The 13,510-nt window shown below is 42.0% G+C and overlaps 1 protein-coding gene across 3 annotated transcripts in view; it reads left to right on the top strand.

Annotated features, from left to right (window-relative positions):
* The window catches only part of ADD3 (adducin 3), a 112,885-nt gene extending 104,417 nt beyond the window's left edge, over nt 1–8,468 (top strand). For 2 of the 3 annotated variants that reach the window (XM_054163510.1, XM_054163509.1), the window contains exons 9-15: nt 531–713; nt 1,525–1,782; nt 2,809–2,925; nt 4,557–4,646; nt 5,843–5,966; nt 7,246–7,341; nt 8,032–8,468. In XM_054163510.1, coding sequence (XP_054019485.1) covers nt 531–713; nt 1,525–1,782; nt 2,809–2,925; nt 4,557–4,646; nt 5,843–5,966; nt 7,246–7,341; nt 8,032–8,330 — 1,167 coding nt within the window. In that variant the 3' untranslated portion in view covers nt 8,331–8,468. The remainder of the gene's footprint in view (nt 1–530; nt 714–1,524; nt 1,783–2,808; nt 2,926–4,556; nt 4,647–5,842; nt 5,967–7,245; nt 7,342–8,031) is intronic. The other variant, XM_054163511.1, reaches the window with a different exon arrangement.
* The last annotated feature ends 5,042 nt before the right edge of the window (nt 8,469–13,510 follow it).

The raw sequence follows: 13,510 nt of genomic DNA, 5'->3' as shown, positions 1-13,510 counted from the left end.
GCTTTGTTTTGTCTAACTACCTAGTTAGGTTCCTGATAATACCTAGATACCAGAGAGAGACCACTGAATGTCCCCACCTTCCATAACATTTAAATCTGTCCCTAGATACTTCACTTTGCTCCTACTTGTTCTCCAGCGAATCCTGTCCTCCCAAGCAGGCACTGGGAGGTGCAAATGGCAGTCTTCCAATCCTTTCCTTGCCTCTTGTGCTCAGCCATTTCAAGTTCAATCACTCATTCACCTTGAACTGGATATAGACAAAAAATTGTGATGCAGAAAAAACTTTTTGAGCTACTCTGAAAGCTTGCATTTGAGCTTACAGTGCAATTATTTACAGTGCAGTTATTAGTAGATATTATCATCCTTTTTAATAAGAATCACTATTTTAATAGGGGTTTTTTGCCCAGTACAAGACTAGCCTGAGAAATAACTGCAGCATGTGTTCAGGTTAGTTGCTCCTGTGAATTCAGAGAAGTGGAGAGTCCAAACGTTTTTGTTCACAAATGAGATGCCCTTGTTGATGTCTCTAGGTTCATGCATTAGCTGGAGCAGGTGGGGTAGACAATCTCCTAGTACTGGACCTGCAGAAGTTCAAGCCTTCCACACATGGTGTGGCAGCAACTGGAGGAGGTGGAGTTAATATGGCTTCACAACACAAGTGGAAAGTTGGGGAGCAAGAATTTGAAGCGCTCATGAGGATGCTGGACAACCTGGTGAGAGCATGTTGATGGTATTGTCTTTATAGTCTCTTCTGAGTTGCAGGAACAGCTTCTGCAAAGCTAATTATTACTTTTTTTTTCCTGGTCTCTGAGTTTGCAAATAAAGAATAATTTTTATTGTGCATGAAATACCTTCTGCTTAGCATAGTTTGTAATTATATCAGTCTATCTGTCAGCAGTATCCTGTCTTGGTAAGAGTTTAGGTTTTGAACTTTAATTTTGTCCATCCCATCTCAGAAATGTGTTTGCTCTTTTTGGTTTTGCTGTTAAGATGCTATATTTTAATCACCACCTAGTAAATAGACATGGCAGATTGCCTCTGTATTTTGTTATTAGCTGTAGAATTAGGAAATAAGGTGATCACTTGTTATTTGTTTGAAATGTCCATCTCACTGCACTATGAATTCTGGAACAGCCTGCAATACAAACAGAGTGAGGAATGAGGGAGTGTCATGAACTAGGATGTGCCATTGTGCAAGGCAGATCAATGTTCTCATGACCTGCCTAGGTCATAACCTGAGCAGGAGGTCATGTGGTGGTCATGCATCCACAAAGGTGGGAGGAAGGTGAAGTGAGAGTGGGGTCCTGTCCAATGGCTACTGCACAGCCTCTAGAATGTTAATAGTATGGAGGAACGATAGACAGCACCATGAGCCTGTTCTCTGAACAGCTCAGTGAACCTGTTTAATGCATGCAGGGCAGCACAAAACTGTCATGACCTCTTTTGGGTACTATTTCCTGATTTATTTGATTTTAAATTTATTTTAAAACATATTTTGGATCTCTTTTTCTATCTTCCCTATAGGGATACAGGACTGGCTATGCCTATAGGCAACCATTAGTCAGGGAAAAACCCAGACACAAGAGTGATGTTGAGATCCCAGCCACTGTAACTGCTTTTTCCTTTGAAGATGATACAATCCCGCTTTCCCCCCTGAAATTCCTGGCTCAGAGGCAACAGAGGGAAAAGACAAGATGGCTGAACTCTCCAAACACATACTTGAAAGTTAATGTGCCTGAGGAGTCCTGGAACGGGGAAACCAGTCCCAGGACTAAGATCACGGTAGGTAGATGAGTTTGTGCACTACTTGAAAGTAAATTCCAGATAGTTTATATGAGGAAATGTTTGTCAGGATTAGCAAATAAGTTTATCAAGCAAATAAAAGTAGCCTTTGGGGAGGCTTAATGACATTAATACTAAGAGGCCCCTCTGTTTGGGGGAGAGGGGTTTTACTGGATAAGTAACAGTTCATGATAAAGTTTAACCATCATTTCCCTTTTGTTACTAGCTGCTCTAATTCCTGAGGTAGAAAACAGTTTTTCCACCATTTCTTTTTGTGCCAGTAATTATCTACCAAATATTGTAAGGTTTTTTAAATAGCCCATGGTTTGTTTTCTACACGTGGGAGCTGTGCTTTAATTTGTCTCTAACTGCCCCTTTCATGTTTGTGAGCCTCCTGAAAACAGACTTGGAGTCTGCTGGTGCTACTACTTTTATTGATCAAGATTTTTTCCCTCTTCGGCTCACCAAGATGCCTTCACTGTGTTCCAGCCTGGAGAGAGGTGGCTTTAGTGGGATTAGGAAGCCTGGTATTTGCACTCAGGCTACTCCCAGTTGCATGGTACAACAGTAAAAAGCGTTTGCTCCACCTGCTGGCAGCCTTTGGGAGAAACATCCTCAGCAGCCGACTCAAAACCCTGCTTACAGAGGTGAAAAAACTGCCAAGTGCGTGATTAGCAGAGGCAGACGCTGATTGCATTGAAAAGGTTCTGGAGCTGGTGGATCTATATGCCAGATCCTTTCTAAATGTGCCTGCATAACAGACAGCCAGCACTGCCTTTTTCAGGAACATATTCCAGTATTTAATGTTGATGATGCATGCTCAAGGCAACTGAAATCCTCTTGGGCAAACACACAGAACTGTAAAGAATTTGGACTATTTTGTGGGTGTCATGTGAAATTGAGAATGAAGTCAGAAAGTCCTTTGTCTATATCTCTTCTTTAGTAGTAAGACAATACAGAGAATTGTTTCTCTCCATCATGCTGAGGTTTTTAGCTGCCTTTTTTTCTTTCTTTTTCTTCTTTAAGTGGATGAAAGCTGATGACTCCTCTATCAGTGGAGGAACACCAATCAAAATTGAGGATCCAAACCAATTTGTTCCTCTAAACACAAACCCAAGCGAAGTGCTGGAAAAGAGAAACAAGGTAAAAAGTGTAATGGAATGAAAATGGTGACATTTCCCAATGAAATTATATGCTCAAGTCATTAACACAGCAGTAAAGTCACATTTTCAAATGCTAAGTTTCTTACATTGTATGTGATCTGGGGCACTAAAAAGCAGGTATTTAAATGTATGATGTACATGAAATCTGTAGATAAGAGTGCAGTAGTAGATTCAGATTGGATGTTAGGAAGAAGTTCTTTCCCATGAGGGTGGTAAGACACTGGAACAGGTTGCCCAGAGAGGTGGTGAAAAACCCCATCCCTGGAGGTTTTTGAGGCCAGGCTGGATGTGGCTCTGAGCAACCTGATCTAGTGTGAGGTGTCCCTGCCCATGGCATCGGGGTTGGAACTAGCTGATCCTTGAGGTCCCTTCCAACCCTAACAATTCTGTGATTACAGGTTGGACCTTATAATCTTTGAAGTCTCTTCCAACCTTGGTGATTCTGTGATTCTATGACATGTTTGCAATGCACAGGCACACCAAGCCACACACACACATATATATATATGATTCTAATATTTCAACCCATCACACACACATATACACACACACACACATAAATTTTGAATGTAGTAGTTTGGAGGGCAAATGTTAACTCTGGAAGTGATAGATTGGAAATGGTAGTCCCAGCTATTTACCATTATATGTTTTAGTGGGTAGTTAGGTGTCAACATGAACTAAATTGGTGTGCATCATTTACAGCGTGATTCAGCCTCAGACTGTAATCTCAGCCTGTTCTGTATGAATTTTCCTAGTATTTATTAAGCTGAGGTTTCTGTGGTGCAGTCTTGCTTCCCAATGGCAGTCAAAAAAAAGAGAAAATGACAGTTATTGTTGGACCTCTCTGTAAACACAAGTATCTCACTGCTTTTCCCTTCCAGCACATAAGACACTGACTGTCAGACTGACCAAATGCTCCACCCTAGGCAGAGCAATATTAGCAGATACTCAGGATACTTTCCATTTGATTCCATATTTTTCTGTTTCTTGGAAAGCATCATATTGTTATCCATGGGGGCTCAACTGGAGTCAGAAGGAGCAACTCCCTTCCTGAGAACTGGAAAGGAACCCTCTAATCATCTAGAGATTACCAATGCAAGTCCCAGACAAGGATTTTGCAATTCATGCATGCCACTGTCTCATTAGATAGTTTATTGCTATATTTTTTGTTCTGCTGTAGATTTTTTTTTTATCATCTGTATTTGTGTTTCTATCTGATCTGTCTGTCTCTGAAGTGCTGACAGTGTGAAGCTGGGGCTGTTGGCCTGGGGGAAAACAGTGAGGTATTCACAGAAGGGAGAACTTCAGAAACTTCTGTGCTCACAGATATCGAATACCTTAACATGGAGTGCTTATCTGGGGGGGAAGGAGAGGACAGGTTGAGAGACATGCTTTTCCTTGGAGCTGATTTCTAACTACTGAGTTACATAAAGTGCAGAAGCTGGGACAGATACTTGGGAGAACTCAAAAGTTCTAAGCAGCATATGCACTGCCTTTAGAAGGAGAGATCTTAACTTCTAGGTGCAGCTGCTTTATTGTCCAGCCATTCACTGCTGACGGACACAGAAAGAGAAAGAACTGTTTCTAACCCAATTTCTTTTCTCTGTATAGATAAGGGAGCAAAACCGATATGACCTAAAGACTGCAGGACCACAGTCTCAGCTGCTGGCTGGAATTGTTGTGGATAAAAAGCCAAGTCCAGTGAGTGGGACATAATTAATTGATTTACATATATTTAGATGATTTGGCTGCCTGTCCTTGGCAGTTTGGGCTGTCTTCGTTCTAAATGCTTTTGTTAGCACTGATTATTTCAGTGCCAGGTTTTGGATGTATAGTACATACTGTTCATGTCTCATTTCAGAGGTTTAAAATGTTAGTTTTAAATGGAGCTATGCATGGTAGGTTTGCCTGCCATTAATATTAATGAAGCAGGACCCCTGTCTAAGACCATTTAAGCTAACAAGTGATGAACTTTGCAGTGCACGGTGCTAAAAATAGTCCTTTCATCAGTCAATGGAAACCACTGCTAAAGGAAATGATTGAGGCCCAGAAATAACTGGGTTTAAGACCTTGTAGAAGGGAGATTACATTGGAAACAGACTTCTTATTGCAAGGGAGAGTTTCCAGTTTCTTGTCTACCCCATCTTATCTTGAGTAATAAATCCTTACTTCCAAACAGTACAGATACCATTAGGAATGTATCTAACAAGCTGTGCTGAGTTGTAATTGGAAATTTATCATTTCAAGAGCTTCCTTCCCATCATCTGTGGGCTAGTGCATCTGTTTCCTCATTTTGGTTTCTAGCATTCTTTTGACATGACACTGAGTTTGCTTATTTATTTCAGAGGGGGGAAAAAAAACCCCACACTATTTTCCAAATGAATTTTCTTGCAGTATGAAAATCATTTAAATGTTGGCATTCTAAGATTGATCTCAGAAGAGGTTTTCCAATTGGATTCTTAAACTGGAGCGTGAGCACAGAAAAAAAAATCATTCTAGAACTTGAGGCATTTTGCAGACAATATGGGAAACCTTTTTGAATCCCTGTTGAAAGAGCTCTGAAGGCTATGTTAGTCCCTGAAGTGAAAGCTTTGGAGGCAGCTCTCTGCTCCTTTAGCTGTTCCACGTGGTACAAAAAGAACCTCACATAATGATTGTGCAGCTGCAAAAGGATGGTGATTTACAGCTCAGTGGTCAGTGTTCATTACTATTTGAATGCTTATTAAATGGGATACTTTTAGCCTGGATGCACACGTGAGGCTTTTTTTTCCCCCTGTGTTCCCTGCCAGCCTGGTATCAGCAAATGTTGAGCAAAGGCGAGAGATTTGCCGAGTACTTCTTGCTAACTTCTCTTTTTTCCCTTCTTTATTTCAATGTTGTGGTTTTCTCTTTTCCAGCCAATGCAGTTTGAAGATGATGAGCATGCACCACCAGCACCACCAAACCCATTCAGCCATCTCACAGAAAAGGAACTGGAAGAGTACAAGAGGACAGTTGAGCGCAAGCAGCAAGGGTTAGAAGGTCAGTGCTGTGTTTTTAAATGTTGGGGTTTGCATTTCAACAATAAGCTCATTTCCAGATTGAAAAGATCTGCTGTAACAAAGGCTAGCATGCTAGCTATTGGCATACTTGGTTTTGGCCACTTCTTGGCTTTAGAACTGACCATTCCTTGAGAAGGTAGAAAATATTTGTGAAGTGTTCTCTGTTCCTACTCCAGTCAGTGCTAAAATTAAAGCGGTGAAAGGTCTGTGCAGGCTTGGAGTTTCAAACTCTCACTTTTACATAATGACCTTTAGTGACTCATTTATTTTTCCCCTTTATTCTTCCTCCTTCTATTGGAATCATAGAATAATGCAGGTTGAAAGAGCCTGTGAGGGTCATCTCAGTCCAACCTCCTCCTCAAAGTTGAATTCAAAGTTAGATCAAGTCGCTCAGGTCTGTCTAGCTGAGCCTTGACTATACCTGTAAGGATAACAATTCCACAACCAGTCTGGTAACCTTCCACTTCCTTGTGGAAGCTTGCTGAGTAATCTGGGTGAAGGACTCTGAAAAGTGATCTTTGCTGCTCAGATTCTGAAACACATGGCAAAGGAGAGAAAAAGCTCTGTGATTTCTGGGTTCTTTTTGTGTCAGTTCTGATATGAGAATTCCCAAGAAAAGGCTGCTAGACTCGCTTGGAAAGTGAACTGTGCGTTTGGTAAAGTTATGCCAATTAGGTCTCCACTTTCTGACCCTTGAAATTGCAGTGGGTTTGAGGACACATTTGCGACTTCTTCTTTCCAGAAGTTTCTGGAGCTGTTTGGCTTCTTTTAGTCTTCCTTTATATTCCCAATGTGCAAGACTCACCTGCTTTCACTTTTTATGTCTTTTTCCAGTACTTGTGTTCCATAGGGTAGTTCTAATTCAGGGCTGATTTTTACTTTATCACTTCCTGTGCACTCATCTTCACTAATACTGTGCAACAATCCAACTTTGCCATAGATCACATTCTGGGCATAGTGTCATAGCTTACTATAACAGCAACTGTGTGACTTAGTGGCTAGGTGGGGCATGCTGCCTGGAAAGCAAGCCCTGCTACCCTTTTTAATGCTTTCTATTAAGAAACTAATACATAATGCTTGTCAGCAGGTAAAATGTGTACACACATCGTTCTATAGAGTTGAAATTGTGCATTATAACTTCTTGAGGTTGTTGTCAGCATGAGCAACACAATGCTAGCTAAATCTTGTAGCACTAGCACTGACACTCTTACTTGACTTTCTACTTTTGCATGGCTACTAACTGAAATCTTGTCCTGCAGATGCTGAACAGGAATTGTTCTCAGATGACGGTTCCTCTGTGTCACAAATTCAGTCACAAACTCAATCCCCGCAAAATGTCCCATCAAAGTTAGAAGGTATTCCGTGACTTTCTGTACAATGCCAATGGCTCTGATAGCCTCAGGCAGCCACTCTGCTGCTGCAGCCTTTGCTCTCACATGAAGCTGGTTGAGCCAAAACCAGCCTTCTTTTACCAAGGCTGGGTGGGACTCTGGAAAACTCTTTTCCCCAATCTTTTTCTACTGTGTAATCCTCACAAGCAGAAAATATCTCAGGATATACTGAAATTTAAATATTGATGAGGGAGGGAAGAGCTGTTACCTTTTTTTATGCTATTAGAAATGTTAAGATTAGATGTATTTGTTGTCTAAGGCTTCTCCAGCAAAGTCTAAGGCGGCATTTGGAGTGGGTAGTGCACTAAATACTTCTGTACGAAGTGGCTGCATTTTCATAGATCAGTCTCTTGCAGTGAGGTGTAATTCTGAGCATGCTTGAGACTGTATGTGTGCGCTGTGCAGGCTGTATCTGTTGTATATAGCTTGAGCTGCCTGACAGAGCTAAGGTTAACTTTTTACAGCCCATTTTGCTTAATGGCATTTTCACAGTATTTGTTTTATAACGAGTGAAGTGCGCAAATAAAGGGGGGAAAAGCTGCACCTAAGGACTTGATTCTTTGGATCCCTTTCCAGACTGGCAGACTTTGTTTCAGTGCTGGCTTTTGGCATGGCAATGTACATGAGTAATTCCAGATTGCCCTGTTCTTTCAGAAAATCACGAAGATCTCTACATCCAGAATGCCAACTTGATATCTGCGGAGATGCCAGTCGTGGTGGTGAACGGCAAGGAAGACGCCCATGAGGTGGAAGAAGACCTCACCAAGAGAGTCAGTCAGTTAACCACCAGTACTGTGGAGAGCGTAGAGATTACAATTAAAAGCTCTGAAAAGATAGAAGAGGCCCTGTCCCCTGAAGGGTCACCTTCCAAATCCCCCTCAAAGAAGAAGAAGAAATTCCGCACCCCGTCTTTCCTGAAGAAGAGTAAAAAGAAGGAGAAAGTTGAAGCATGAGTGCAGTGCTGGCGTGAGGAGACGTTGCACAGTTGAAACCTTTCAGTTGACCGTTCACAGCTTAGCGTTTAGGGGTGTGCAGTAACTGGACTTTTAACCTAAAGGAAAAGGAACTGGAAGAGGTTTTGCTTTAGAAAAAGAATTCAAAACCCAACCAAACATTTAAAACAAACAAACAAACGAAGAAAGGTAAAGTAGAATGTTCATGTTAACTGAAAATTAATTCGCCTCTCACTTAGCAAGCGTCCAAAATTGCTGTGAGGGTTGGAAACGTTCATTAAGGTCTCACGTAGAACCGCACCGGCCGGTGCTCCGTTGCCATCGCAGCGAGGTCACGTCCCCTCACAGCACGCAGCAGCCAGGTCTGCTTGGGAGTGATTTTGCAGACCTTAAAATTCTCGGTGCAGTCCAAAGTCTTTGTGGTAGTTACAGCTGAGTAACTTTTTGTTTTTTAAACTACTGTCTCATTTGGTAACCAGACCATAACGTTTTTGTATCGTGGCTTTGTTTCTGACCATCTCCTTTCTGTTTCTGCACCCCCCTGTCGGAGTGGGTGCGCAGTACCAGCACGCACCTAGCAATCTCTGTGTGGGTATTTTTTTAAGGTTAGATCATATAGAATATGATACACTGGCACATAATATTTGGGGGGGGGGGGGGGGGGGGGGGGGGGGAACTGTGTAAGAGAAAGTTTATTTGGAATTAATACAAAATGTCTAAAGAATTCCATCACTTTTTTTGCCAAATATTTGGGTTTATTGAAATATAATTTTTGAAGACTTCTTTTTTATTCTGTCAGTTTGGGGGGGAGGGGGAAGAGGGGGGGAAACCCTTATTTTTCAAGAAAAGGGGGGGGGGGGGATTTTATACACTTAACATTGATAATTTAGTTTAACTGGCAAAACAAAAAGAAAGATTTTATATGTTCAAATGTTTGTATACCGCTCAGTATAAAGGTATTATAAGCATGTGAATCAAGCATTTAATAGTAGAGTGTATTTAAGAATGCTTGGTTTAGAGTATACTTAAATATAATTCAGGAATCCAGGGGCTTAGAAATCAAAAGGATTGAAAAGCATATAAAATTGAGCTGGATTTCATGTTTTTAAAAAGCGTGTGTGGGTTTATTTTTGTGGTGTTTGGGTTTATGTTGTTTTTTTTTCCCCTTTCCTCTCGTGGTGTCGCTAACGAATGAAGAAAAAACTAACCTCCTAACGGCAACCAAATGAAGGAAACAAAAAGCTGTTAAAAGGGAAAGTGAAATAGCAGGGGAAAGAGGAAGAGACAAAGAAAGGAAAAAGTTGGGTGTGATTTATTTGGGGGTTGTTTGGTTTTTTTTTTTCCCCAAGTATATGATATGGATTGTGGGATATTTTTATTAAATCAGCCAAGTGACATTTCCATAGCAGAGGTTTTAAAATAGAATAGAATTGACCAGGTTGGAAAAGACCTTTGAGATCATTGAGTCCAACCTATCACCCAACTCCATCTAATCAACTAAACCATGGCACCAAGCAACCCCATCCATTCTCTTCCTAAACACCTCCAGTGATGGTGACTCCACCACCTCCCTGGGCAGCCCATTCCAATGGCCACTCTCTCTTTCTGTGAAGAACTTCTTCCTAACATCCAGCCTAAACCTCAGATTCATACAGAGCGCAGCGTGTCGGGGTGGGGTTTGGTTTGGTTTGGTTTGGTTTGGCTTTTTTTTTCCCTTGGCTTTCATTTGAGTTCTGAAAGGGTCTCGTGAATCTCTGTTGTCCTTTGGATGAACCCAGAGCAAAGCAGAGCCTCGTGCCATGGGTAAAGGCTGTCCTGCCGCTTCCTCATTTTTACTGGTATTGTCATTTTAGTCCTCTTACTGTATTGTAAATACAAACTAAACATAGAAGCTAACATAGAGGGGTTTTACTCCTTCGCTGTGTCGAATAGTCTGTAAATCATCATCCCGATAGGGAGGACATCTTCCTTGGTTGTTTTGTTTTGTTTTTTAATGATCCATGCGATTCCTAAATTGCCAGTTGAAATGTTATACAATATATAATTGTTAAATATGGCTGGAGAGTGGTTTGGCATGCAAAAAAAAAAAAACCCAATAAAACACAATGTTGATTATAGCATGTTCTGGGGGCTGGTTAGCTTTGACCGTGTTCAGTGTGGTAATGCGATGTCGGAATGGATCCTGGAAACAATTTCCTAGCTCTCACTAAATACTGGAATCAGTGTTTTGGGTTTGTTGTTTTGGTTTTTTGTTTTTTAATCATAGTGGAAACTTTCAGTTGGTTTTTTTTTGGTTGTTGTTGTTGTTGTTTGTTGGTTTGGTTTGTTTTCACGTTCTACATTACTTGTGTTGTATTACAACCTATGTAGAAACAGTAACCTGTGAACTCCGCTTTTCATAACTTTGGGGTTTTTTTGTTGTTTTATTTTTAAGACTATATCTAAAATGAATGCAATGTGCAGAACTATTTTTTAAAAATGCAACAGTGAACTATTTGCACCTTTTTTTTTTTTCCCTTCTTCTTTTTTTTTTCCTTCTTTTTTCTTTGGGTTTGGTTTTTGTTTTGCTAATGCCTCTATTTACTTGCTTCGGCGTAAAGAATGAGCCAGCCAACTCCTGTGTGTCTCCTGTGGAAAAAAAAAAATAAAATAAAAGAAATAAAATGAAATAAAATATATAAATGTTATCTGAAAATCGCTCATAGATGTAATGCTAATTAATGTTAAATCACAAATAAACAGTATTTTAAATAGATGGATGGGTGTGGAGCAGCCTTTTGTCCGGACGCAGCTCTTGCGCCTCTTGCTAAGTTGAGAAGATGCTTTGATTGTCACAGAATGTGGTAGGGGTTGGAAGGGACCTCTGAAGATCATCCAGTCCAACCCCCCTGCCAGAGCTGGATCACCTATACCGGATCACACAGGAATGCATCCAGGTGGGTTTTGAATACCTCCAGAGAGGGAGACTCCACAACTCCCCTCTGGGCAGCCTGTTCCAGTGTTCTGTCACACTCACAGGGAAAAATGCTTTTCTTCATGTTTCCATGGAGCTGCTTAGGCCTTAGCTTCCACCCCTTGCCCCTCGTCCTGTCACTGGGCATCACTGAGCAGAGCCTGGCTCCATCCTCTTGGCATTCACCCTTCACATATTTATAAACATGAACAAGGTCCCCCCTTAGTCTTCTCCAAGCTAAAAAGCCCCAGCTCCCTCAGCCTGTCCTCATAAGGAAGTTGTTCCACTCCCTAAATTTTCATCTCTGTGCTGGACTCTTCCAAGCAGTTCCCTGAGGTCTTTCCTGAGCTGAGGGACCCAGAACTGGACACAATATTCCAGATGCAGTCTCACCAGGGCAGAATAGAAGGGGAGGAGAACCTCTCTCAACCTACTAACCACAGCCCTTCTAATACAGCTCAGGATACCATTGGCCTTGGAGATGGGCACATTGCTGGCTCGTGGTCAACCTTTCATCCACTAGGACTCTAAGGTCCTTTTCCCCTTCACTGCTCTCCAGTGGGTCAGTCCCCAACCTATACTGATACATGTGGTTGTTCTTTCCCAGGTTCAAGACTCTACCCTTGCCCTTGTTGAATTTCATTCAGTTCCTCCCTGCCCAGCTCCCCAGCCTAAGTCTCACTGCACGGCAGCACAACCTTGCCTGTGTGTCAGCCGCTCCGCCCAGTTTGGCGCCAACCTGCTGACAGTGCACTGGGTGCCCTCATCCAGGTCGCTGATGGATATATTGAGCAGCACTGGTCCCAGTACCACCCCTGAGGCACTCCACTAGATTGTGCACATTGCTTCTCAAGAATTTATTCTCAAGATGACTTCTGGTGCTTATTCTGAAAGCTTTGCAAGAAAATAGTCTGATTTGATTAGAGAACGGTTGTTTTCTCTGTCCCAGCTCCTGGAGATGAAAGAGGGCAGGCCTGTGGTAAAGTACGTGGTGGTGTCAGTTGTTCTGAGCCCCACTGAGTTTGTGCTGCGGGCTCTTCTCTCCTGGGCCATGATTCCCATCTCTTTGGTCTGTGTCTCCTGCTCCACAGCATGGATTTATGCATGATGGCCTGAGACTTGGGCCTCAAGTGGCTTAAGTGCTGTGTAAGTACACAACATGGAGATAGCCTGTGGAAATTACCCTTCCCCCCCTCCCATTAGATAAAACAAAGCTTTTTTTTTTTTTGGAGGGAAGGCTTTTAATGCAAAGTTATTCCAAGACATCTGTGTCATGCTCTGCCAGCATATGGTATACCTTGGAGCCTCTGAGGCTGCAGAAGTTGCAGTGTTATGTTTTTATAGCTGTATCAACTCAGCGAAGTGTCTTTAAGGGCTTCAACAAATGTTTATTTTCATTGTCTTTGCACAACTCAGCCTTTTGTTTCTGTTTACAAGAAAATCAAAATCCAGCCCTCTGAGTCTGGTGACAGTTTCATGAACTCGGGCCCCGTGTGGGAGGATAATTTTGGTTTAGCCTTTTAAGTGAATCTTAGCCAAGATTGGTCTCCAGGAGCATCTCCAGTCCACTTGGTGCTGCAGTAACATGAAAGCAGACACTGTATCAACACGGAGGAGCTTACACCTTAAGGTGAAGTGCATCTGTAAGGTTGGTTTTTTCTTTTCTTTGAGCTCTCTTCATTCTCAAGATTCTACAAACCACAGCAGACCCTTCGTTTTTACTTGGCTCTTCCTTTTTCACAGTGTTGCAATAAGGATTTGAGATTATTTCCATGCTTTGGTTTGTAGAAAGTAGATAACAAGCATAACATACATTAAGGCTTAAACCTTAGCCAGTAGGAGCCCTTCAAAAAAACCCCACCAAACAACATTCAAGCTTCAAAAGGGATCATTGACATGACAGGGAATAATTACTACTCTTAGGATGGTTAACGCAAGAGAGCAGTGCAAAGGAGCAGCAGTGGATGCTAGGAAGAGTTGTATCCAAGAACCTTATAAAGAAAAAACAAAGAATTTGAGTTGTGCAGCTGTGGTGGGTTGAAGTTCTCCCCCCACACACTCCCTCCACCCCCCCAGCATTAACTTTGCCTGACCAGCCTGGAGAAGAGGAGGCTCAGGGGAGACCTTATTGCTGTCTATGACTATCTGAAGGGAGGTTGTAGCCAGGAGGGGGTTGGTCTCTTCTCTCATGCATCCAGCACCAGAACAAGAGGACACAGTCTTAAGC

Source organism: Dryobates pubescens, chromosome 8, assembly GCF_014839835.1.
Source record: "Dryobates pubescens isolate bDryPub1 chromosome 8, bDryPub1.pri, whole genome shotgun sequence".
Taxonomy (NCBI): domain Eukaryota; kingdom Metazoa; phylum Chordata; class Aves; order Piciformes; family Picidae; genus Dryobates; species Dryobates pubescens.
The sequence above is the reverse complement of the archived record's forward strand: the minus strand, read 5'-3'. Positions and strand labels throughout refer to the sequence as shown.